Source organism: Sinohyriopsis cumingii, chromosome 2, assembly GCF_028554795.1.
Source record: "Sinohyriopsis cumingii isolate HCF-2022 chromosome 2, ASM2855479v2, whole genome shotgun sequence".
In the NCBI taxonomy this organism is placed as follows: domain Eukaryota; kingdom Metazoa; phylum Mollusca; class Bivalvia; order Unionida; family Unionidae; genus Sinohyriopsis; species Sinohyriopsis cumingii.
The window spans coordinates 115,854,645-115,878,805 of record NC_142962.1 but is presented as its reverse complement, the minus strand read 5'-3'; the positions used below and the strand labels follow the sequence as shown (position 1 = coordinate 115,878,805).

General features: G+C 32.3%; 3 protein-coding genes across 4 annotated transcripts; all 3 read right to left on the bottom strand.

Moving 5' to 3' along the window:
- Positions 1-7,230: 7,230 nt before the first annotated feature.
- LOC149805658 (uncharacterized) lies at positions 7,231-10,577 on the bottom strand. Its single transcript, XM_089950304.1, has one exon. It carries the CDS (start codon positions 10,123-10,125, stop codon positions 7,336-7,338), a length of 2,790 nt encoding a protein of 929 aa, XP_089806430.1. The 5' UTR covers positions 10,126-10,577; the 3' UTR covers positions 7,231-7,335.
- Positions 10,578-10,619: 42 nt separating this feature from the next.
- Positions 10,620-16,541, bottom strand: LOC149805657 (uncharacterized). 2 transcript variants are annotated; one of them, XM_089950306.1, is made up of 8 exons: positions 16,489-16,541; positions 16,088-16,165; positions 15,414-15,448; positions 14,777-14,870; positions 13,975-14,129; positions 12,970-13,140; positions 12,074-12,175; positions 10,622-11,404 (listed from the first exon to the last, which is right to left on the bottom strand). In XM_089950306.1, exons 3-8 carry the CDS (start codon positions 15,417-15,419, stop codon positions 11,039-11,041), a joined length of 894 nt encoding a protein of 297 aa, XP_089806432.1. In that variant the 5' UTR covers positions 15,420-15,448; positions 16,088-16,165; positions 16,489-16,541; the 3' UTR covers positions 10,622-11,038. The 2 variants fall into 2 exon arrangements, with proteins under 2 accessions (XP_089806431.1, XP_089806432.1); XM_089950305.1 differs by lacking the exons at positions 16,088-16,165; positions 16,489-16,541 and adding an exon at positions 15,728-15,838 and having other exon boundaries at positions 10,620-11,404.
- On the bottom strand, positions 15,750-22,997 carry LOC149805656 (uncharacterized). The gene is made up of 6 exons (XM_089934563.1): positions 22,100-22,997; positions 20,585-21,035; positions 20,193-20,282; positions 18,894-18,925; positions 16,489-16,573; positions 15,750-15,836 (listed from the first exon to the last, which is right to left on the bottom strand). Exons 1-6 carry the CDS (start codon positions 22,324-22,326, stop codon positions 15,750-15,752), a joined length of 972 nt encoding a protein of 323 aa, XP_089790689.1. The 5' UTR covers positions 22,327-22,997.
- Positions 22,998-24,161: the final 1,164 nt, after the last annotated feature.

Genomic DNA, 24,161 nt, shown 5'->3' with positions numbered 1-24,161 from the left:
CGTGTCTCATGGAGCCCTATCGATATTTACTTTTTCATCAAAATCAATACAGATGTTTCGATTTGAAAATGGATATTTGTCATTTAGGGTTGCTTTTATGATTTTTTTATGAAATATCTCTGTAATTACTTGGAAATTGGTCATGCGGTTTCCTTTCCTAGATCGACCTTGGCGAGATATTTTGTATATATTGGTATATAGTGGTTCGTCTGTCTGCAGCACATAGCGCCCCCACATATGTAGGGGTTAGGTTTATGGTTAGGGTTGTAGCTATCGGACAGATCATCCGAATTTTATAACAGTTCTGTCAAAAGATGCGCCTTGACGAGATACATCTTTCAAGAGTTTGGTAATTTTGTCATTTTCCTTGTATTTTTGCTTTATGAAAATCTTCCATTTCTGCAACATAATCTATGTGTAACCTAATAATATGAGATTTCCGAATGCAAATAAAAGTGTGTTTAGAATGGAAGGAAGGTATGTGCAAGAGTTAGCACGTGTAGGTTGGCTTTAACGTGTCAGATATTTGTAGGAACCAATTACAGTTAAATTAAAAGTTATACTTTTTAAAACCCAGCTTTAACAATTTTTTAACTTCTAAAACGGAGTTTTCTTGTCGTGGTTATTCTTGAAATAGTTCCCTAACACTTAGTTTCTGATACGCCATATGTTTAGCCGTCAAAGGGACCGCCCCAGTGGCCTGGTTGTTATAGCTTCCTTCTAGGATGAGGTTGGTCGCCGGTTCGAACCCACGCCGAGCCATACCAAAGATTAATAAAAATGGTATACACAGTTGCCTCGCTAGTTGCTCAGCGTTAAGAGGTTAGTGGTAGGACTGGTCGGCCTGGTGTCAGGATAATGTGACTGGGTGGGACATCATGCTACATGTCTCCAGTATGATGCCCCAATGCTTAAACATTGTTAAAGCTACGTTAAAAATCCAGTTCACACACGCCAAAAAGGAGTATATTTATTGCGCAATGTTATACGATTCGCTCACTATAAATGAACGATGGGACTTCATGTGGGAATTTTAGAAGTGACTGACCAAGATTGAAATTTCTGAATTTTTAACAAGTTGTAAATGTGCCTATGTCTAACATTATCGGTGGGCTTAAGTAGCCGGAAATTTTATTTGCAATAAATTTATAATTTATTAATCTTTGCACAATCACATTTATCTCTTTGCGATTTTTCGGGTATATACTGTGATGCCTGCATACAAGTTCGTTCTGTTATTTCCATCACAATGAATCGCAGGAGGCTGAATGTTGCGGGTACCAAGAACTTTATCATTACAAATTATGTTTTCGTTATGTTTTGTTTACCATTTAAAAACTTCATTACCGTGAATTTTCTAGTAAATTCTTTACCTGTTACTGAAATTTTCTATGTAGAAGTTTAGTTGTTGGCTTGAACTTCACACCCATGTTTAGGAATGCATGTTCTGGTTATGTCTATCTCGGAGAGCTTATGTTCATATTCGCTTTCCCTACCTGTCCTATTAGGGTTTTGTTGGCATTTTCCCGGCCAACAAAAATCCCCATATTTATCACTATAGTTTTCCACCCAACGGCAATGTTGGTCTGAAAGGACATGCGATTTGGTGGCTGTTTTCACAACAGTATTTGTATCTTAGAGCCCTATAGCTTTGTTAATGACAAAAAATCAAACGGTTTAGGAGTAAAATGCAGTTGTTTACTTTATGGTTAGGGTTACTGTTATCTGTGAATTAACACACACACACACACACACACACACACACACACACACACACATATATATATATATATATATATATATATATATATATATATAGAGAGAGAGAGAGAGAGAGAGAGAGAGAGAGAGAGGGGGGGGGGTTCGCCCGTAAGTGATGGAAGAAAATTATAACTTAAGTTTTATATAATAATTTTTTAAAAGTTTATTTCCAAATGCCATGCTCACGATGGTGGTCACCGCACGTAAGTCTAAGGGACCTGGCCAAAATGATCCAAATCAGGCCCCTCGTTTGCTCTTGCAGTTACTGCTGATATGCATTGAATCGATATTTATTATCTTAGAACGTTTATTTAACTGAACCAATGTCAATAACTACTTAGGGGCCGTCCATTTAGCACGTACGCATGTAGGGAATTGGGGGTTAACCACCGACCCACGAGAACCTACCGGCAAGCTTTCTCGCATATCAACGTTGGCTTAGAATGAACAGGACACAGCACACAGTCTCTCAGAATATAGTTAGGAAGGAGAGAGAGAGAGAGAGAGAGAGAGAGAGAGAGTTGTTGTTTTCATTGTCATAGGATTTAACGCCATTTTTCAGCACAATATAGGCTATACATGGCGGCCAGTATTAATGGTGGAGGAAAAAGCCGGGATATCACCGTAAAGAACCACCGACCCACGAGAACCTACCGGCAAGCTTTCTCGCATATCCAAGTTGGCTTAGAATGAACAGGACACAGCACACAGTCTCTCAGATAATACCGGTAGTTAGGAAGGAGAGAGAGAGAGAGAGAGAGAGAGAGAGAGAGAGAGAGAGAGAGTGCAAATGACAGCGATCGAGAGAGTGAGTAAGAGAGATAAAAAAATTGAAATGTTATTTTGGAAACTTTTTTTTATTTATTGACAGCCACAATAATAATACAAAAGTATTTTGAAGAAGAAAACACAATTTAATAACAACAGATACAGCAATATAAGATTTTATATGAAAATCTTGAAATAACATTATTTAAAAAGTTAAAATAAATGAAGATGTCTGATGCATTTCACTAAAACCCAATAAAATATATGACAACTGATGATATAAAACATAAACATCAGTTGGTCATTATCCTAAGGGGTAATAGCGCCAGTCAATTTCAGCAGTAGATATCACATCATAATGAAGAAAAATTAAGACCCATGTATTGAATGGAATGAAATATATAAAAGTATTGGGTTAACGAAAGAATTACTTACAATATACCATTAGGAAAAGATGGGAAGTAAAGCTAATACTGTGCCGTCTACCCGCAGTTTAAAGAGCTGAGCAGTGAAAACCACTAAAATGTTATTAACATGTCGTTCTGTCCGGCAGGAGTTAACTTGCAGGCACTCTAGCATAAGGACTAGAGTGAAACCAAAAAAAAAAAATAAAAAAATAAAAATAAAAAAAAAATAAATAAATTTAAAAAAGTAGTACATTAAAGATCGGACAAGATTTATGACTCTGGTGACTGTTATGTGGATAAATATACATTTCTTTGTGACCGTTGACCTTCAAGACAATACTTGGAGACAATAAACTGCTTGTAATTTTTAAGTAGATATTTCTTCAAAATAAATATTATTAATCTTGTTCATAAAACTGTATTTGAAAAAATAATGTGTTGTAACTATTACATACATCCAAACCATATTAATAATAATATTCAAAAGTCAAAACTTAGACCATTATTCTACTCTTGAATATTAACATAAAAACTTGTTTAATATTGAAGGAATGAAGAATATTCGCAGTATAGATCATGACTATCAAAATATATGAAGATTTATTTAAGTAAGACAAAGATCTGACAGTAATCTTAATATTAGTGTATAAAAAGAAAGTAAAATAAATTGAAACAGCAGGAGGAAAATATTTAAAACATTATTTACATATAAGTTCGTATCAAATTCATAGAAAAGGTCATTTTATCATTATTGGTTTCATATTTAAAGAATGAGGAAATCCTATACTTACTCATCATGATGTCCGTCAAATTTAAACTGCTCTTGTCAATTTCACAAGTTGACATAATATCATAATGAAGCAAAATTAAGTCCTATGTATTACATCTAACGTAATTTATTAAAAAAAGTATTGGGTTAATGGAAGAATTGCTAACTATATACCGTTATGAAAACATGAGAAGTAAATCTAATACTGTGCCGTCTACCCGCAGTTTAAGGAGCTGAGCAGTGAAAACCACTAACATGTTATTAACATGTTGTTCTGTCTGGCAGGAGTTAACTTGCAGGCACTCTAGCATTAGCATTGGAGTGCAAAAAAAAAAATAATTATTAAAAAAAATATTACAATAAATTATTTATCTATCTCTGTCTATCTCCCCAAACAATAATCAAATGTGCAATCAACTTACAATTACAATCTAATACTATGTACTAGTGTTAACCATTATTACACTTGCAGTAATGTGTAATTATAAAGAACAATAAGGCAGTCGGTGTAATGGATTCCTGACCCATTACTACCTGGATAAGGTGAATAATACTAAGAAAATAAATTTAAACAAAATTAAATTATCAAATGGGCAAACAAATGTGAAGCTATTATCAGTAAGAAGTGGAAATAATGTTCTACTCTTAAATAGGGATAATGTATTATAAACGCGATTGAAAATATTGGCTACTATAAACATAAGATATTAGCACTATTACAGATAATACATTTTGTTAAAATAATGAATATTTGAATTGTGCATCTGTTGCACCGAAAAAGTCAAAACTTAGACCATTTTTATTCTACTCTTGAATATTAACATAACATACAAATTTGTTTAACATTGAAGGAACGAAGAATATTCGCAGTTTAGACCATGACTCTCAAAATATGTGAAGATTTATTGTAAATAAAACAAAGATCTTGGTGTTGTTGGTGTTGTTGGAGGGTTTAACGCCATTTTTCAGCACAAGATAGGCTATACATGGCGGCCAGTATTAATGGTGGAGGAAGAACCCGGGGAAACCCCGGAAAGAACCACCGACCCACGAGAAGCTACTAGCAAGCTTTCTCACATGCCAACATAGGCCGAACCAGCAACTCAAGCCCACGCAGACAGAGGTGAGATGACAGTGATCCGTAACACTGATGGCGCTTCAGACCACTTGGGGCCCCCAAACAAAGATCTGACAGTAATCCTAATATTAGTGTACAAAAAGAAAGTAAAATAAAATAAAACAGCAGGAGGAAAATATTTAAAACCTTATTTACATATATTATAAGTTTGTATCAAAATCATAGAAAAGGTCATTTTATCATTATTGGTTTCATATTTAAAGAATGAGGAAATCCTATACTTACTCATCATGATGTCAGTCAAATTTAAACTGCTCTTGTCAATTTCACAAGTTGACATAATATCATAATGAAGCAAAATTAAGACCTATGTATTAAATGTAACGTAATTTATTAAAAAAATTATTGGGTTAATGGAAGAATTGCTAACTATATACCATTATGAAAACATGAGAAGTAAAGCTAATACTGTGCCGTCTACCCGCAGTTTAAGGAGCTGAGCAGTGAAAACCACTAACATGTTATTAACATGTTGTTCTGTCTGGCAGGAGTTAACTTGCAGGCACTCTAACATTAGCATTAGAGTACACAAAAAAAAAAAGAAAAAAAAAAGTACATCAAAGATCGGACGATAGTTATGGCTCTCTGGTAAGTGTTATGTTGATAAATATACATTTCTTTGTGACCGTTGACCTTCAGGACAATACCTGGAGACAATAAACTGCTTGTAATTAGACCACTCGGGGCCCCTGTATTAAATGTAATGTAATTTATAAAAAAGGTATGGGGTTAATGGAAGAATTGCTAACTATATAACATTATGAAAACATTAGAAATAAAGCTAATAATGTGTCGTGTCTTCTACCTTCAGTTTAAGGAGCTGAGCAGTGCAAACCACTAACATGTTATTAACATGTCATTCTATCCAGCAGGAGTTAACTTGCAAATGTAATATATGTATATAAAATTATTAGGGCAATGAAAAAATTAATGAATTTACATCATTATGAAAGGACGGAAAAAAGGCAAATACTGTGCCATTTACCTGCAGTTTAAGAGCTGAGCAGTGAAAAAAACTAAAATGTTAGTAGCATCTGAATAAGAAAAGCTAGCAAAATTTATGAAATAAAGAACTAAAACGATCTCCGGCTCTCTATTAATTTTTCTGTTGACTGATACACACAACATTTGTGCCAGTTAACATTTTTGAAATTAACCACAAAATATAAGTGTATAATTTTTAATACAGTAGTAAAATGAACAATAATTCTTTAAAGTATGACTGGAGAAACATAAGGATTGTAAAATAATTTTATCAGAGTTTGTCAGTTACAATCCAAATGTTTAAAGTGTAACAGACCAAAAGAAATTAGTGATAGTGGTCGGGTAATGATGAAGTGAATCGCTAATGTTGATTGATAAATGTAGAATTTTTTGTTTAATGGAGCAAATAAAAATGTCTAAGTGGGTGTTAAAATATGGATACATTTGTCAAGTACATTTGATTAAAGATATAGCAGCAATAGTGAATAGTACTAAAGCTTGTATTTATAGTATTATGGATGAGTATAATAAAAAATGATTATAAACAAAATAAAAATAGATGAAAAAAAGCAGGCATGAAGGACAAATCTTCAAAAGAACAAATGTGAAAACCCTAAGAAGCTGAAACAGTGGGCAAAGACTGGAGTTATTAAAAAGATCTAGGCTTTGGAAATTGTGATCAGGTAAAGGATGTTGAAAAGTTGGAATGGCGGCATAGGAAAAAAATGAAGCCATATTTTGTGAGGCTAGAACATGTAAATGAGATTTGTTTAATGCAAATTAACTTCAGGCTCACATGGGAAGCATATCTTTGGATACTGATTGAAAAATGGGAAACTTTACATATCTCAGGATATAGAGAAGAAAGCACGAGACAAACTACATATGAGCCAATGGAAACTTAAACATTTCTTATGACAGAGTACCAATGATGGTTAGTATGTCAGTGAACTATTGAAAGAATAAAGGTATGCTGCTACTGGAAAAGATGGCAACGATTTTTAATAAAGCAAAAAGTTGTGATTCTTGTTTTCATGTACAATAAACCCTTATATTTAATAATCTGAAAAAAATTGAGCTTGGAAAATATGGAATGTGTTTACTATAATACTGCTTAATAACGTACAGTAGAAACTGTAATAAGTTTATTTCAATGTAGTTACGAAAATAAGTCTTTTAAAAACTTAGAAATATAAACAAAAGTACCTATTTGGAATCTTCGGATGCTTTTTCAACCTTCAACTTAATCTGACATCTTATCATGTGTAACAATAATATCAAATGTCATTTTTTAATAGAAAAAAAGTACCTTTACATTACTTTATGAAATTTGTCTCTGTTTATGATCATTTTATATATTGTAAATATGTTTCACATCTAAATTTTGGAGTGAAAATTACTCCCTCAACTGCAATAATATACCCAGAAATTGTATCAAAGAAAACAATGTAAAATGCAGCAAAGAAATTTAAGAATATGAAAGTGTTCCAATGATCTATAACATACATCTAAACTCCAGCTAAAGCAACTGTCATTTGTTTTTGATACCTTTCACTTTTTCTTACATTCCATTCATGTATGAAAAATTGTAAGTAGAAGCAAGAATGTTCTTGGGTCATTTGACGAGCTGATGATTTAATACACTGAATGAAACTGTTAAATTGTTCACATATTGAAGAATTTATAGAGTCAAATCCAATCAGTCTTGATGATCGATATGCACAGGAACATTTGTGAGCAAACCCATGGAAAATGTCATGGAAGAATCTAACGTCTCTAAAAAAGCCACTTTCTCGGTTTAAACAATACTCATGGAGATTACATGCAAAGTCATAAAATATATTCTTTGGTGGAGTTTCCAAGTGGGAAAAAATTGATGCTGATGGGTCTTTACGTCCTTCGGCATTTGTCATATGAAATCCATAACAATGTCCATGATTAGGACAGAACCAAAGAAATAAAGATGAAGTACCAGGTGCGGAAATATGAGTTTTAGAGAAATATTTTTCACAGCGATCATGATCTAAAGGTGGATCATCATAAGCCAATGTTGTTTTCCTTTCACAGTCAATAGAAAATTTTCTGACTGAACGCAATTTCCTTCCCGACTCAGAAAAATAGTATGCTCTCCCGAACTTTGGAGGATTATAAGTACCAAACTGTGGCAATGCAGGTTCAGCTGGAGCTACATTTATTTCACTAACTTGTGTTATTAAATAGCGAATGAAGTCAACTACATCTTGGCGTATACAATCTTCACCATTCTCATTAATGTTGCCAAGCATTGATGTTGCAATCAAATCTCTTATTTCAGGTGAATATTCACGCATTTCCTGCATTTTTCTATTGAAGAAAAGATCTCCACCATTATTAACCTTTTCTCCTGTCATATGATCCAAAAGTTCTACAATGCAATCTAAATATGCATGAGGGATCAAGCTAATGATAGGAGCTGTTGTAGACAACATTTTAACAACATTAGCAAATGCAATATTTTCATCTGGTAAAATATTTTCATCCTCTGACATGTGTGCAAGAAATCGTCTGAAAACCGGCTTAACTGAATCACATAACAAAGACAAAAGTAAATTATTTCTGTTAAATTGTTCTTCATGTGGCAGAATCTCCTGCTGTGGTATTTCTTTTAAAATTACACTGCTTATGTAATGCAAATGTTCTCTGGCTTGTTTTAAGCTATCTTTATCAATGCCTGTCCTGTCAGGAAGGAAACATCTTGTCATTCTTCTGTGCAGTGTTGGTAAGATGGTATCAGGGTCATCTGGCTTGCTTATTTCCTCAAAGTTAGCATTGCGAAACCCAACTCCAACTTTCGTTCCATCACATGCAAACTGATTTGGGGCAAACCCACAAACTAGACAGGGTTTTCTGAAATCTATCTTCATATTTGAAGCCCAGCTGAACCACCATTTCCTAAATACTACATGATCCATGAATGTGCGGAAATCTGGATTTGATTCACGGTAATCTTTAGTTCTAAGGTCACAAAATGATGAAAACGTCAATTTAGAACACAAAACCTGGTTTACAAATGCCCAACCAATCTCATCACCTGCAGCAGTGTCCCTTGTAGCAACATGAATGCAGAGAGATTGCCCTTCATCCCATTTTATTTTACATGGTGCTTCAGTTTTAACACATATTTGTGTTAAAACTCTACGATGCACTGGTGCAATTTTTGTGTAAATGGTCAATGTACGATCAAAAACAGTTTTACCATTTAAATGATCTAAATCAGTCCACCCAGCACCGCAATGACATGGAAACTCTGGTATCTCATTCACAAGGTCAGGTCCTTTTACACAACCATTTTCGATATTGCTAAAGTCTGAAGTGATCCAAATGTATCTTTCCCTTATGTTCTTGGCCAATTTTGAATCTTGCTGTTTTCGTGCTGAATGTGTACTTACACAAGGAAAGGACCAAAGTCCATCATTGACATTAAAGTTTGAGTCATTTCCTGTTGAAAACTGGTCTTCAATATTCATTTCAACATCCATACTTTCAGTAAAGGCTTCAGTTTGCAAATCATCTGCAGTATCATTAAATAAACAATTGGAAAACTCCATCCAGTAATGAGGCGCATTTTTTAGTTCCAGCAAATGGCAACATAGGTTTCCTCCTTTAGTGAGCAAATCTACATTTCTTTTGAATCCCTTTCTACTTCTGCAGAAACCATTTGTACATGAAAGTATAAAACGCTGAACACGGTCACTGAACGTTAAATGTACAAATGAAATTTCATCATCATGCAAGACTGAAAATTTCTTTGTATTTGGTCGGCAAGATGACAACTCAACTACCTTCATATCTTTGAATGATAGACTTCTCTGTATCACTGCTTGTATGTTTGTAATTGCTGCATTTTCATCACTTTCAATATCTGGAAAAATATCTTCTTTTAATACTCGACAATGCATGCACTTTATACCATTTATATCCAAGGCATCATACTGTTCTTCTTCTATATCACTGAAATATTCTAAAAGTGTGCGATAAATTTTACATGTACAAGTGTAGAACATTCCATTTTCAAACTGATCCCTTGTCGTCACGACATACTCAGACTTCTTGAATTCTCCCGTTTCATCATCATAGTCATTCATGGCAGCAATTAATTTGTGCTCATCAAAAACCTGTATAACTAAATCTCCATATTCAAGTAGCTGTTTCTTGAAATTATCATAGATACTTATATCTTTCATTACATTTTCATTCTTTAGGTCAACAGTTTTCAATACCATTTCTGCTGTCACAATCTTTCCACGTGGTGTGAACATTTTCCTACGTACTGGCGCAGGTTCAGCATGATACACAATATTTTCACTGGCACTATTATTGTGATCATTTTCCTGGCAAAGGTCTCTGTAGACTTTGAATAATTCACCAAATTATTTGTTCTTGTAAAGATAAAGCACCTTGTTCCTTAATGATTTAGCACTATAACAGATAGAAAAGCGATACAGAAATTTTATTATGTCAATTCCATGGTCATTTGATAATAAATTTAGCATAATACTTTGTTCATATAGAGACTCAACAGAAGCAAAACTTTTTAGAAAGTCTACTGAAGATTTCTCATAACGATCCAAAATTCTGATCTCTGGATAATGACATATGATATCACGAATAGCAGGAGTCTTCAGCATTTCATTGTCACAGGACATGTAATAGGCATCCGATACATCTTTGCCGATTTTAACAGTGAATCCTTTGCGAGTGGTAAGAACAAAACAGGCACGTAATTCCAAGTTGGTGAAATTTTCAGCATGCTCTGCAAGTTGTAGTTTTCTTTCCTTCAAATTACTTAAATTATATTTATATACTTTATCTGGTCTGCTATGACTTTTATGTGAACCTTTCATTTTCCTCTGTGTTATCTTTTTTTATCTTCATCAGTGGCAATGTTGCACAAGAAAAGTGATTCTTTTGAGATAGTCAATTTCTCACATATTAGATGTGAAAAATTCTCCACCATAAAATTTTGATAATATCCTGATTCAATATATCGCATATAATAAAATGGTGCTTCACTGCTGTCATTTATAATTTTAAGTAAAGTAAATACGAATACTCCCTCAGTACAATTAGGAAAAGTGGCTATATTTATAGCAGCATCCTCAAATTGTTGAAGCTGCTTATTCTTCGAATCCATGAAATGGCACTCTATCAACTGACTGATGATGTCATGCTCTATGTAAATGGCTTTATGGCACTTTTCCAAATTGGTTGTAAACACATTTTAGCAATGCTAACTTCTGATAAATCTGACTTTCTTTTCCTGGATAAAGTTTTATTGTTAATATCTGTAGGATGTAATGCGGCTTCCTGCTGTAAAGAATTTGACACAGGAGTTTTAACTTCTATACTGTCATCTGTTGTCCACTTTTCTCCTAGAAGCTGCCTCTTGCAAATATATTCTGCAGTTTGCTTTTCAAATTCACGAGCATTGGAACTGTTTAGCATAGATAAGTACTGGCTGTGATCTTCAATAGTGTATGGGTATTTTGGTGGCATTCTGAAATCTTCATCCAGTAAAAGAAGATGCAGTTTGCTTCGCTGTTGACAGAAAAATAAAGTTAACTGTAAATAAAACATCTTGAATATCACTATAAATACTATTTTATAAAGATCTTTGTTATCATCAAAATGTTATCAAATGAGCTTAATTATTAGGAAACTATGCAGATTGTTATGTATGAGAGACATTACACACAGACTGAAAGTTAAATGAGAAAAGAGGGTGAGCTGATTACCTAAAAAAATAAAAAATAATCAAGGTACGCATTAGTAGTAATGTATTACATTATAATTAAACTATTCCTCGAGTGGAATATTGTCTTAATCAGTTCCAATATAACTGCTCATTCTGCATATAGCAATATTTTATATATGTAAGAGGAAAAAAAAAATATAGGAACAAATTAGTTTAGGTAAATAATTCCTTTCAAATCAACAAATGAAATAAAAACTTATCATGAAATATCCACTGAAAAATAATTAAAGTTGGAATATTAAGAAACTGTCACAAAATTTCATGTTACAAAATAATAAAGGTAAAACTAGATCACAGAAAATTAAGAAATCGTAAGTTTAACTATACCATACAATATGGATAACTGATATGATAATGAAAGCTATGTGATAAATAGAACTATCAGTGAACCAAAAACATGCATTTTTTAATTTCAAGGCGCATTTCTAATGACAATCATTGTAATATCTCACCAATGGCACTGGACATAAATGCAGATCACTAGTTATTTTTGATAACTGTCCAAGAGGTAAAGCTTGTTGCCATTCTTCAATGGAATGAAAAGAAAACTGTTCCTGCAAATGTGATAAAATATTTTTTTAAATGTTTAAAATAAGTAATTTTTTTCATTACAACAAAACCTTAAATATCATGTATATTCCAGAGAACAGTACATAAAGAAGCTGAAAACAAAATATATTCTTAACATTCAAATGTTGTCCAAGAATTAACTCATATGATAATCAAGATGGCCTTAAAAACATGACAGTGAATAAAGAACTGGGCTCTCATTCACCAACAGTCAGATTTTCACAACTTAAAGATGAAGAAATTCATAGCAAGTAACCAAAAACATGGTTAGGTCATCAGAAATAATTGTCTTTTATATATGACTAATGCTGTAGCTGGTTTTGAAAGAAAGTTCCTCTTCCAGTTTCACCTGCCACTGCTGAAATACATTTCTTCATTAATGTTACTATGAAGAAGATTATTTTAATATGTTACACAGTATATGGAATATTTAAGCCAAATAAGTACAATTGTAATAATGAAGCAGTTAATATTGTCATTACAAAGTTACTATAATTATGATTAAGGTCTTCATAAGGACCAAACTAGTGTTACTGGCCACAGCAGATTTTTCTAGGCCAAATAATTTTCATAGCCCAACTTATTTAATTTTGCCTGTGATGTAACCAATTTGTGATGACTGTAGCATGTGATTGACATTTTCAAAAGTTTCAGTGCACTATTATTATGTTTTAAGGACTACATTATTCATGAATGAATGAAAAAAGAAATATATGACAATAACTGAGTCACACTCTACAATGTAGACAAAAAATGCAAAAACTGTAAGATTACATACCAAATAAATGTGTTTTAATACATGTGTTTCCAACTCATTTCCATCGTAACTGGTAAAAGCACAGTCTTTCCATTGACATAACATGCCAGGATGAATATGACCTATTACATGCTGTCCTAAAAGCTGCTCTGTTTGGAATGTTTCTGTGCAAGATTCCCAGGAACATTCGATCTAGAGAGAGATTAGTAGAATAGGGCATGATATGGGGAACTAAAATACTGTAACTATGAGAACTAATTCACGTGTTAAACAAAACTGAACCTGTTTGAAAGTATTTTCCTACCTTTTAAAAGTATAAAAAAGAGAAAAAGATGACCAGGAAAACAAATAAGTTTAAAATGCTAATCTTGTATATTAAGGAAACACTGGCAGTTAACCAATTCAGCCCCGATCCTGTCTGTAGGCGTGATGAGGCTGTACCCTACTTCAAAGACCCGGAAGCAGAAATTGATGTTTCTAATACAACTAAGCATTATTCTCATGGATAATTTGTTTAAAACAGCTGTATTACGATGTATTCAAAAATAGTACCCCAAATGTCCTTCCTACGCACATTTCAGGCAAAAAAGACAAAAACCTCTGGGGCCGAATGAGTTAAATTTGGTTTATTATGATCACTCACACTGCATAGAAACTTTCACAATTCTGACTGTACACAATACTGCTAGTTATATTTGCTGATCAGGAATTTCCTAGAACTTATTTCTCATTGATACATATTCTGTTTTAGTGATATACATATCAATTCCTCGTATGATAATTTTTAATATATATATTGTGAACAGAAGGGAGAAAAAAAATAAAATGTGTGTACCCAAAAGGTATGTTGTTGTTGTTGTTGTGGGGTTTAACACCATTTTTTAGCACACGATAGGCTATACATGGCAGCCCGTATTAATTGGTTGAGGAAGAACCAGGGAAAACCCCATGAAAAACAACCAACCCATAAGGAGCTCCTGGCAAGCTTTCTCACAAAGGTATAGATGACAATATAGAAATAATTACCACTGGAGGTCCAGGATTTTCTTCAACATCACCAGAAAGGATCAGTTTCATTTTTGCAAAGTTCTTCCAACAAAATTCAGCAATTTTCTTTACAAATGACAAACAGTTTGACAGCACTGTTTGATCTCTTTTGTCTCTTTGTTCACATTTCATGCCTATATATTGATAAAGATGATAAATTTAATAATAAATGAACGAAACATCCATCAACAATATGTAACAACTGTATTCAAGGTGATGTTAAAGGTGGCATGGCATCACTTTGTTGACAGGAATTTTGCATGAGTATGCAAGGTATGTGCTTATACAATGGCGAGAAACAGCATAAGAAAGATCTGATAATTTGCTTAATGATATTACTAAAGGCATCAGCGTCTTGAGCCAGAGTAAATATTATATCGTAATATCCTGGTTTTCTTTCTGATAAAAAATGACTATCACGGATGATATATGGCATTAAATCCACAAAGCTGAGTATCGTGTCTGAAAGGAAATTATTCATGCCTTATTGACAAATAAATGTTGAATCATTTATTGTGAAAGACACAAAATAATGTTCAAATTAAATAAAGGGAAAACGATTAAGTCACATTAAAGTTCCACTTTACACATACTATACCTCAGTCTTAATAAAATGGCACATTAGGATGGCACTATATATATATATATATATATATATATATATATATATATATATATATATATATATATATATATATATATAGACACACACAGAAAGTGAGAGAGATGAAAATAGTAAACAGACCAGATACATAACTGTAATACTGAAATGTATATTTACCAAATAACTGCATTTCAGGAACATCCAATGCAATAAAATCACTATCAGTTATGGAACTTATGTGACTGGATGCTTTACAAGTATATATCTCATCCTGTAAAAGGGTAAATTCATTATAAAGCCAATGACTGAGGGTTGTTGAGCATTTTATAAATAGGACACTAGAAGTATTAAATAGCTATACATACACAGATATCAACAAAGATGAAAATTGTACCCTGATTCTGTTGGAAGATAAATTTTAATTTATGCATGAATTATTATCATCAAAAAGAAAATTGATATCTTTTCAAGATATTATTATAGGAACATTAAAATATAACATGGACTGTATTAAGGTTTCAGAAATAATTTTATTTAAGTCAACTTTATGTGTCATGTTAAAGTAACTATGCGTGTGTGTGTGTGTTCAAATACCCAATCATGAATCATATGCATTAATTAAAAAATGTACACCATGAATTAGTTATGTATGTATTTCTGGAACACACTAAACAAACGAAGTAGTATAAGTTGTCCTCATTCAAAACAAGTGATGGCTGCCTTAACACAAGAAGCCAAAATATAATTTTGGTAAACATAATTAAAATTATTCAGTTCTGAATTGTATTTAAGCAGAAACTAATATATTTCATACCTTCATATGGTTTGGTTTGAATGAAGCATCCTTATCTGGAAAGGAATAAATGTTTTAGATTAATTAAAGAAAAGGCTTACAAAGAGGAAACAAAAAGCTAAGTAATAATTAAGGAATAAAACAATATTTGTGTATCTATGCTGGAAAATGAAAAACAATCAACTTCATATCACAGAATTTACAGGTCAAAAGCACCAAATATATAACACGATATAATTGTAATGCATCTATTTCACCAAGAATAAGCAAATTAACTGGGTTAATTTTTTGAAAATTTAATAATAATTTGGCAATAACTACTTCAAGAAACATACACATGATCTCCTCCATTTTCTTTCAATGAGGAACATGTCTGCTCAAGTAATGGTTCAAAAGAAAGTCTTCCTTAGTGCATTTCACACGGCACTCAGGACAGCAGAATACCTAAAAAAAATAAAAATATTTCAACAGTAATAGTGTTTTAGGAAAATAGAAAAGCACTTAAATGCTAACAATGCTGCACTTTTTAATAGCTTAGTATTCATTATTATTAAAGAACAGTGATTCAAAAATATATATAAAAAATCTCAAGATCAGATTTCTTCTTTACTGGTCAAATGTGAAAACAGTAGCCACAAAACAGTATTTAGAATGATAAAATAAGAAAAAAAAATTGTATAGTATTTTCTACTTACCTTTGCAGGGATGATTTTCTGGATGAATCTTTTCACTTTTGGTTTCTGGTGTGTACAGGCAGCATGAATATGTCGATCCTTAAAAAGTTAAACTTTATATGATGGCACAAAATCAAGCAAATTTGATAACAACAAATGTTGTCATTAACACAGTCATATGCAAAGTTGCCTATATCATCATTTGCTCTGAAATTTATAAATAAATACCTTGTTAATTATATTATCATATATTTTTAAAAAAAGGAAATTTCCAAAGTCATTACTTTCACTGTAGTTTCTATAACGAACTATAATACCGCAAACAGCACCGGTCTTTTATTCATTAACTTTTTTTTTAACTTTCAGACTGAAACATTTATACTTTGATAATTAACATTTATACCTTAATACTAAACAATTACCTTGTATATGTTATGAATAGCTGTTGGTGGCAATATTACAGCAACATCCTCACTGACATGCACTATTATCTCATGCTGCTCTAATCTGCATAAAAAGTATATATCATCAAAAACATTTCAATGGTTATTTTCCTGAGAAAAAATTAATCGAAACAAATTTATCAAAGTATCAGCAATAACTCTTGACACATAAAAAAGGACACCTGATACAGTTAAATAAAAGACCTGGCAAATGCGTCACTCGAATTATAAATGTAAAAATACGTACGTGTCTTTCAAGAGAATTTTTTTAAAGAAAAATAAGAATATGCGAACAATATTATAATGATGGCTACACACATTGGCTGTAAGGGGTGGAATCTGATGAAGAATATTCACTCTAATATAAAATATTATTGTGAAATAAAGATGCATAAAAATGTAATTTCAATTATTATTACCATTTAGCAAATATGCAGTTTATATAAAATGTTAAGATAGATTCATATTGCTGGCAATGTCAGTTTTCCACAAAAAGAAATGAATAGGCCATTCTTAATCTATGATGGTATATATGTTCAGTACACAAGCACTACCAGTTAACAATTCTCAGATGATTTATTAATCATAATGTAGCAACGCAGCTGTACAGATATCAGTAAATTACTATCATCAAACAATAGCATAACTGATGATTATTTTCCTGCTCAAGTAAAAAAATATCACTTGGAAAAAGGGAAAAGAAAGACAAGAAAAATAACAATATTAAATACTAACAACTATAACAAAGTATGTAAACTGAAGCTGCTTTTACACAGGTTCCAATCAACACACCCATAATGTATGTATTAATGAACACATGCACATTGAATAAACTTGAATCAAATATATAATCAGTGTGAAAATTTTGCTCTTGTATAAGTGAACAGATTCAGTATTATCATCTATAAATAGACATGCAGAATAGGTTAACATATTTTTTAACTAAGCTGCAGGATTGATCATAATCTCTATAATTGGAAAATATAGCAGGCATGGCCTTACATAATTGATTAAATGTACAGTACCAATCCTCTATATCTTAGAATGCCAGATATTGTAATTTTTATGTTTCATATAAATGTATGGCAAAATATAAAACAATTATTAAAGCAGTAAACAACATTGTTTGAATATTTAATGTACAAATGAAGTAAAAACAAATGCATTTAGGTTATAAATTATAACAATAATTGAAAAGTTAACTAATCACAAATTCTGAAACACACTGGCTGTCATAAATACCCACAGGAACCCCAATACGATTTTAATACCTTTCAAAGAAATTGAAAATTTTCATTGCATGAGTGTTGTATATATTCTTTTTAGTGGTTTTATACTTCTTCAGGCCAGGGGAATTTTTTTAAAAATTAAAACAAATGTTGTTAGTAGTAACAATATAACAAATTTCATTTCTGAAGTATGTGCATTATTAAAATGAATTGAAAGAAAAAAGAAACCAGTCTGGTCCATAATGAACACATTTTGTTATGACTGAATAATAACTAGTAATTTTATAAAAAATAACAATATAGAAGGTAGTGAACATACTGAGCCTTTGTACTGTAAATAAAGATATGCCACACTGTATGATTTCATTATGTGCTGATGAAAGGATAATTTAATGGTAAATTAACATGCACATTGTGACAAGGATAATTGTACTGTAAATTAACATCCACATTCAGAGATCGCATTAACTTTATAAGGTGGCATGATTTATGTCATCATTTGTATAGTAACTGATAAAGAGCAACTGGAGTCATCTGAGAAAGATTTTAATTAGTCTTATTGGATTTTTAATGAAGCTTTAACAATTTATCAGTTACATAACTATAAGGTTTCCTTGTCACAGTCTATAGCCAGGGTGTAAAACCGGTTTTGGCCAAAGACCAGATTGCATTTTCTAAGACCAATCGAGGGCTGAAAACAAATTTCTTTAATATTATTACTGTTCACACGCCAGATTAGGCCCACTGGCAAGGGCTTGTGCATCTATGGTATATAGTGATGTCAAAACCATGCCAAAGACATATTGTGTCACACATTATCATGACAGTGGGCTAATATGCATTTACTGAAATGTGATTGCAATACAAATGAGATGCAACATCAGAGGTAAATTTCTGGTCTTATAACTCAACTAGAATAATGATGGTACTTATTGAATCATAGGATTTTAAGAATAAAACTTGTTATGTAAATAAGAAATCTGTATTTAAATGTGAAATATTTCTGCTTTTCCGACAAGATTAATGATATAATATAACCTGACAATTGGCTTACAATTTATCCACCTTTAATCATTTTACTTGTAAATGTAAAAAATGAACAGAAATGAAATATCAAAAGGGGAATCAACATAAAAAAACATGAGAAAAACAAACCTTTTCTGAGAACAAACTCTAGTTCTATGAGACTGAAAAGAGTTTCATTTTTATTGAAATTAAAATAAATATAAAGCAGAGATAAAAGTGATGCATGTCAGGATGAGAAAATTGATATCTTTTTCTTGTGAATGATATATCTGCCTGAGCTGTGAAACCTAACTTATGAAACAAGCGAGCTATGTACATTTTGGAAAATAGACTAACAATAATCATGAAATTTATTTATAAAATCTTTCAGATTTAATAAGAAATAAAAATGTCTCTTCCCACATCCACTTTTTTGATGTTCAAAAAGGCAATGGTGTGATGGTGATGGAAGTGATGTTTAATGACATTTTAACACACTGTGAGATGGTTAAGGCTGAAAGTCACATAACTGGAACCAACTATGAGAAACTGACATTCATTTTTTGGAGTGTGAGTGGACTTGACAGCATCGGATTCATATGAACAATTCCTCAAACTATTTTTAAAATTTAACAAGACTTTCAAACTCTGAGACAAGACAAAAGCTACATTATGTCTATTGCAACCCTTGAACCATACCTGGACATTCCAAGCTTTCTGTGTGTGAGTTTATATAACCAACATCACTGTATATGTGAAAAATCAGAATTCTTATAACAATTCCAGCCTGTACATGTGGTATAACTGATTCAACCTTTCACCCCCAACACAAAGCAGGTCGACTGAAACAATTCCGCTAAAATATTAGTGCAAAACTATTAGGCATTAGATAGTTATGGCAAAGAAAGTTACTGCACAGATAAAGCTAGAGTATAAGAGTTTTGATCTATGAACAATAGATGTGTCAATGACTTTCACAATTTATGGGTGGGTGTAGATATGACACATGATCATATGATTCACGTTTCATATGAATAATTCTATGAAATCTTTGTGAAAACCCAGATATCGTTAAAAAGTTGCAGCCTGGATAAGCCTGACGTAGGCCTAACCTAACCTTTGACTCAAAACCATGAAGTGGAACATGTAGTTGAAACTGGTATATGACACCACTAGGACAATATAAATAAATTATACAACATATAATTCAAGACAGGAGTTATTCAGAAGACGTTGTGGCCGGGTCAAGACGATTAATTGACCCAGATTTTATTGAAAAAATATCAAGCTTTACAGATTTATGGCCATAATGTGAAAATGTGACGAACTGACTCATGAAAATAGGGATAACAATGGGGGGGGGGGGGCAGGGGAGACTTTAGTATAATTTCTTACTTTAGATGATACATTTTTCAATTTATCTTTATATCTAATACAATATGCTCATACCTTTTTAACTCGTGTTGAAACAGGTACTCTGTATCGTTTATACCTCCTGAATTTGGGAATAAATGGCTTTTTGCTAAAAATGCAGCTCTCCTTAAATAATTATAAAACATTAACAATATATGTAAACAAAACAATTCTGTACTTTGGTCAGTCCAATTACTCTTAAGTATATAATAAGCACATTAATAATTTTACCTATCATTTTAAAAAGGACAAACATGAAGTTGACATTTTCTAAAAACAAATAGGGGCAGAACATTATGATTTAACATGGACATATTGCTGTAATACCAAAATCATTTACCAAATATAGACTGATGTGAATATGTGACCTTATTCATGTTAAAAGCAAGTTTAGATTTTATGTAAAAACTATAATTTATGTTAGTCACCTTATCCTTGTAATCCATCGACTTAAGTTTATCTCTGGGTGGAAACTGCTTCACTACATCCACATAAGACATACGGGTATCGACAAGGTCCAAGGATAACAATTTTTCAGCGCTGTTTATCTGCTCCATGTCCAAACTAACAACAAATGACTCCAATACTGTTTTCAATACATATGCACCATTTATATTTACATGGAGTCCATCACGTGCCAAATGCATACTTCGATCAAACAATGGGTTATAGTCAATAAAATGGCACTTATCACATTCTCGGCTTAAGCTCATAATGACATCATTTAGAGCAGCACATCCTCTTTGTAAGTCTGGTAAAACAGTAGAGTTCCAATGAAAAGATTTAAAGTTACTGGTGGTTCGAGGCAGAATTCCACAAACAGTGACCAGCATCGTGGGATTCATTTCCAGCAGCTGACGAATAAAGTCCCTGTAACAACTGAAAGCAAGAAGTGCACAAAAAGAATTAACTAAAATGCAAACAAAACATGACTAATAAAACTGAAAATTTCAGAAATTCACCACCATAGTAACTGCTGCCATTTGGGAAATATAAAGAAAATGATACAAAAATTTAAAACATCTGCTACCAGGGTTATTTTGTTCAACTCTCAAGCTCTAAGCAAAAATAAATATCCCATTTTGACATCATATGGCAAGATTTCGGAACAATCAACACACTTCATTTTTGTTGTAGCAATGTCAAAATTGTATTGTCATAAAGTGCAATATCTATTACCTAATTAATGTTACCCTCCTCCTGATGTTAAGCCTGTTTATTTGTGGCATTTGGTGGATTATTAGTTAATAAATGTAGATTGTTGGAAGCTGAGAATACCAAAATCAGTTAAAATTGTGACAAGAATCTTGAATTAAATGAAGCTACTGAAACACTTTCTTCAAAACTTTTATGTTTTTATTCATTTTGTTAAAGAAACATACTTCAACTTAATCTGATTATGGCATTCCCGGCATAAATCACATTTCAAGCAAATGAAATGTAGGCCAACATAACTTGAAATCAGGTCCACATGATTGTGTGAGAATTTTAATTTATTAGAAAAAAGGCATCAGAGTAAGAACAATCTCGCTAAATCATTGTGACTTTAATTTGTAGAAAAGCATCAATACGGGCTGCATAAAGTTTGAGATATTTCTGAAATCTGACTTCTCAATATGATGCTAGGTGACATCAAAACATGCTACACAAGCACAATTAATTAGGCAATGAAACCTTGACCCCAAAACATAAATATCAGGGTCAATGTCTTAGACTGTATGATGAGTAGTCAATATTAATGCTAATCATGTAAATTTGTTATTGAAAATTATGCTGGTCATATTATAATTAGAGAGAATATTTGGAATTCATCACTAGCCAGTTGTACTCTGTAAGATCAATATAATAAATTAAATATACAATAGAAATTTATAATAGTTATGCTGCAAATATTGGGCACAAATAATAAATGTTTTCAAAGTCAAATTTACAAGTAAAAATACCTTGTAAATATGCTAACATCTTTTCCAACATCATTCGAACCTATGTGAAGAATCAGCAGGTCAGGTTTTTGGGCTCGGACAACATCTAACACTTTGGATTTACAATTGGTGACATCTCCAACCAATTTTGCACCAGGAATAGTCAACAGGAATAAGTTGGGAAGATTCAGAAGACAACTGAGTTGCTTCAAATTGGAATCACCTGCAACGAAAATGCTCCTCGACATTCTGACAAGTATGCGGCAGCTATGCAAAATATACAATGAATATCCACTATTTAAAAGAAGTAACTGTCTTTCTAAAAAGAAAATATAAATTACATAAACACTAAATTATACTTTTCACACCAGATCAAGTGTAATAAAATGGAAGTTAATCATAAACACTTCAGAAAACAAACTACTATCTTGGGGTAAAAACGTATCAAATGAATATAACTAATAAAATATTTTCTAGTATATTCTTCACGCTATCAGTTCCAATACCTTAACTAGTATGTGAATATGCAAACTTCTTACTTAGGTAGTAATCAAATTTAAACACTAATACATATAAATGAACAAAAAAACTTAGCAATGCAAGTACAATATCAAATAAATTCAGCCAATATTCACAACAAATAGAAAATAAAGTCAAATTGATAAAACTTAAAAGGACTGAAACGAAAATTCAAATTGGTCTGGCAGTTGGTAACGTGACTATGGTCTATACAAACTAGTTTGTTAAATTTGCGCACTATGATAAACTGTAAAATAAATCAAAGCGTGATTAATTATAATTACATATATGTCTAACAATTTTTAAATATATATGAATCGAGAATATGGTAACTAAGATGCAGCAATTATTAATCGTTATCGCTCAAATTTGAAAGGCGTTCGCACGAATTTTGGTTCAAGCGGAAGCAGGAGGTAGAATTGGTGGTTTATGGGATTGTTTCTGAGGAATGTATTGTACAACCAATCAAAACCATCGTTTTTAGAGGAAACATTTGCATATCTGAATGTACGAATATTTAATGAAGGTAGGATTTCTCCATTATCCCCCCTCATGCGTCACCTGTAAATAACTCCTCAACCCAACTGTTGCTAATATGCGGTGTCGATAACTTTTTTGTTTCCCAATGATGCATACATTCGCATAATCTAGCGCTACTTAAATATCACAGTGCTGCATAGTGTCGGACCACTAATGTCAGAAAGAAAGGCGGATAACTACTTGTTGTTCTAAATAAAGGGATTAAGCGCGGTAGTCTGCTTCAAAGAAGCGGTAATAGTTTAATCACATGTTCAAAAAAATTAACAGCAGGCACCCGGGAGATAGAGACAGTGAAAAATGTGGGACCGAGAGAGAGAGAGAGAGAGGTAACTATGTTAAATGACACCGTTGAACATTGTTGTGAAATCTTCATATGAAACAATGTATACGGTAATGCAGAATACAACCAATCTGCTATAAGTATTTTCATTTGTATTTTATATCCGTACTTTAGTTATACAAAAAGCACCAATACATTGTATATCACAGTGAATTTATCGTACGTAGGGAAATATTAGTTTGTTTCGCATTTCAGTTACTAGCGCGAACATATATTATATATATATTCCTTACTGTAAGTCATAAATGTACATGACTAAATGCTATATATAAGGTAAACATTTTCTCATCAATTAATATACATCATTATTTTCCCCACATTTGTATTGTGTGGTATGGTGATGCCCTCCATTTAGTCCGTAACGACCGTTCCCTCGCATACCTTTCCGACTCTTACCATATCTCTTCCAAAAACACTGGCGGGGGGGGGGGTATTCACTAAATATTGTAGTTATTTTGCCCTTATAGAAAGTATCTGCAAGAGAAAGATTCATTTTTGCTTCCCATCTCTGGGTTTATGTGAGGACATTTCAATAACTGTTGACTATTATAATCTGAAATGTTCCTGAAGTAAATTTCAGGATTTGAACTAGATTTCTCTTCTCCTCACCGCTTCATATAGTGCGCTAATATGAACCTTGGTCAGTTTGTTCGCAATTTAAACTTCAAACCGGACTACGTGAAC

Excerpts from the sequence above, each read along its gene's own strand:
- LOC149805658 (XM_089950304.1), bottom strand. The coding sequence starts at position 10,125 with ATGTTCACACCACGTGGAAAGATTGTGACAGCAGAAATGGTATTGAAA.
- LOC149805657 (XM_089950305.1), bottom strand. Across the intron at positions 14,130-14,776 it reads TCCTGAAATGCAGTTATTTG|GCATGAAATGTGAACAAAGA; the intron begins GTAAATATACAT and ends ATCAATATATAG. Across the intron at positions 11,405-12,073 it reads ATTTATGTCCAGTGCCATTG|CGAAGCAAACTGCATCTTCT; the intron begins GTGAGATATTAC and ends TTCTGTCAACAG.
- LOC149805656 (XM_089934563.1), bottom strand. The coding sequence starts at position 22,326 with ATGTCGAGGAGCATTTTCGTTGCAGGTGATTCCAATTTGAAGCAACTC. Across the intron at positions 18,926-20,192 it reads TTTCAACACGAGTTAAAAAG|TCTCATAGAACTAGAGTTTG; the intron begins GTATGAGCATAT and ends AACTCTTTTCAG. Across the intron at positions 16,574-18,893 it reads AGAGTTTGTTCTCAGAAAAG|ATTAGAGCAGCATGAGATAA; the intron begins GTTTGTTTTTCT and ends CTTTTTATGCAG.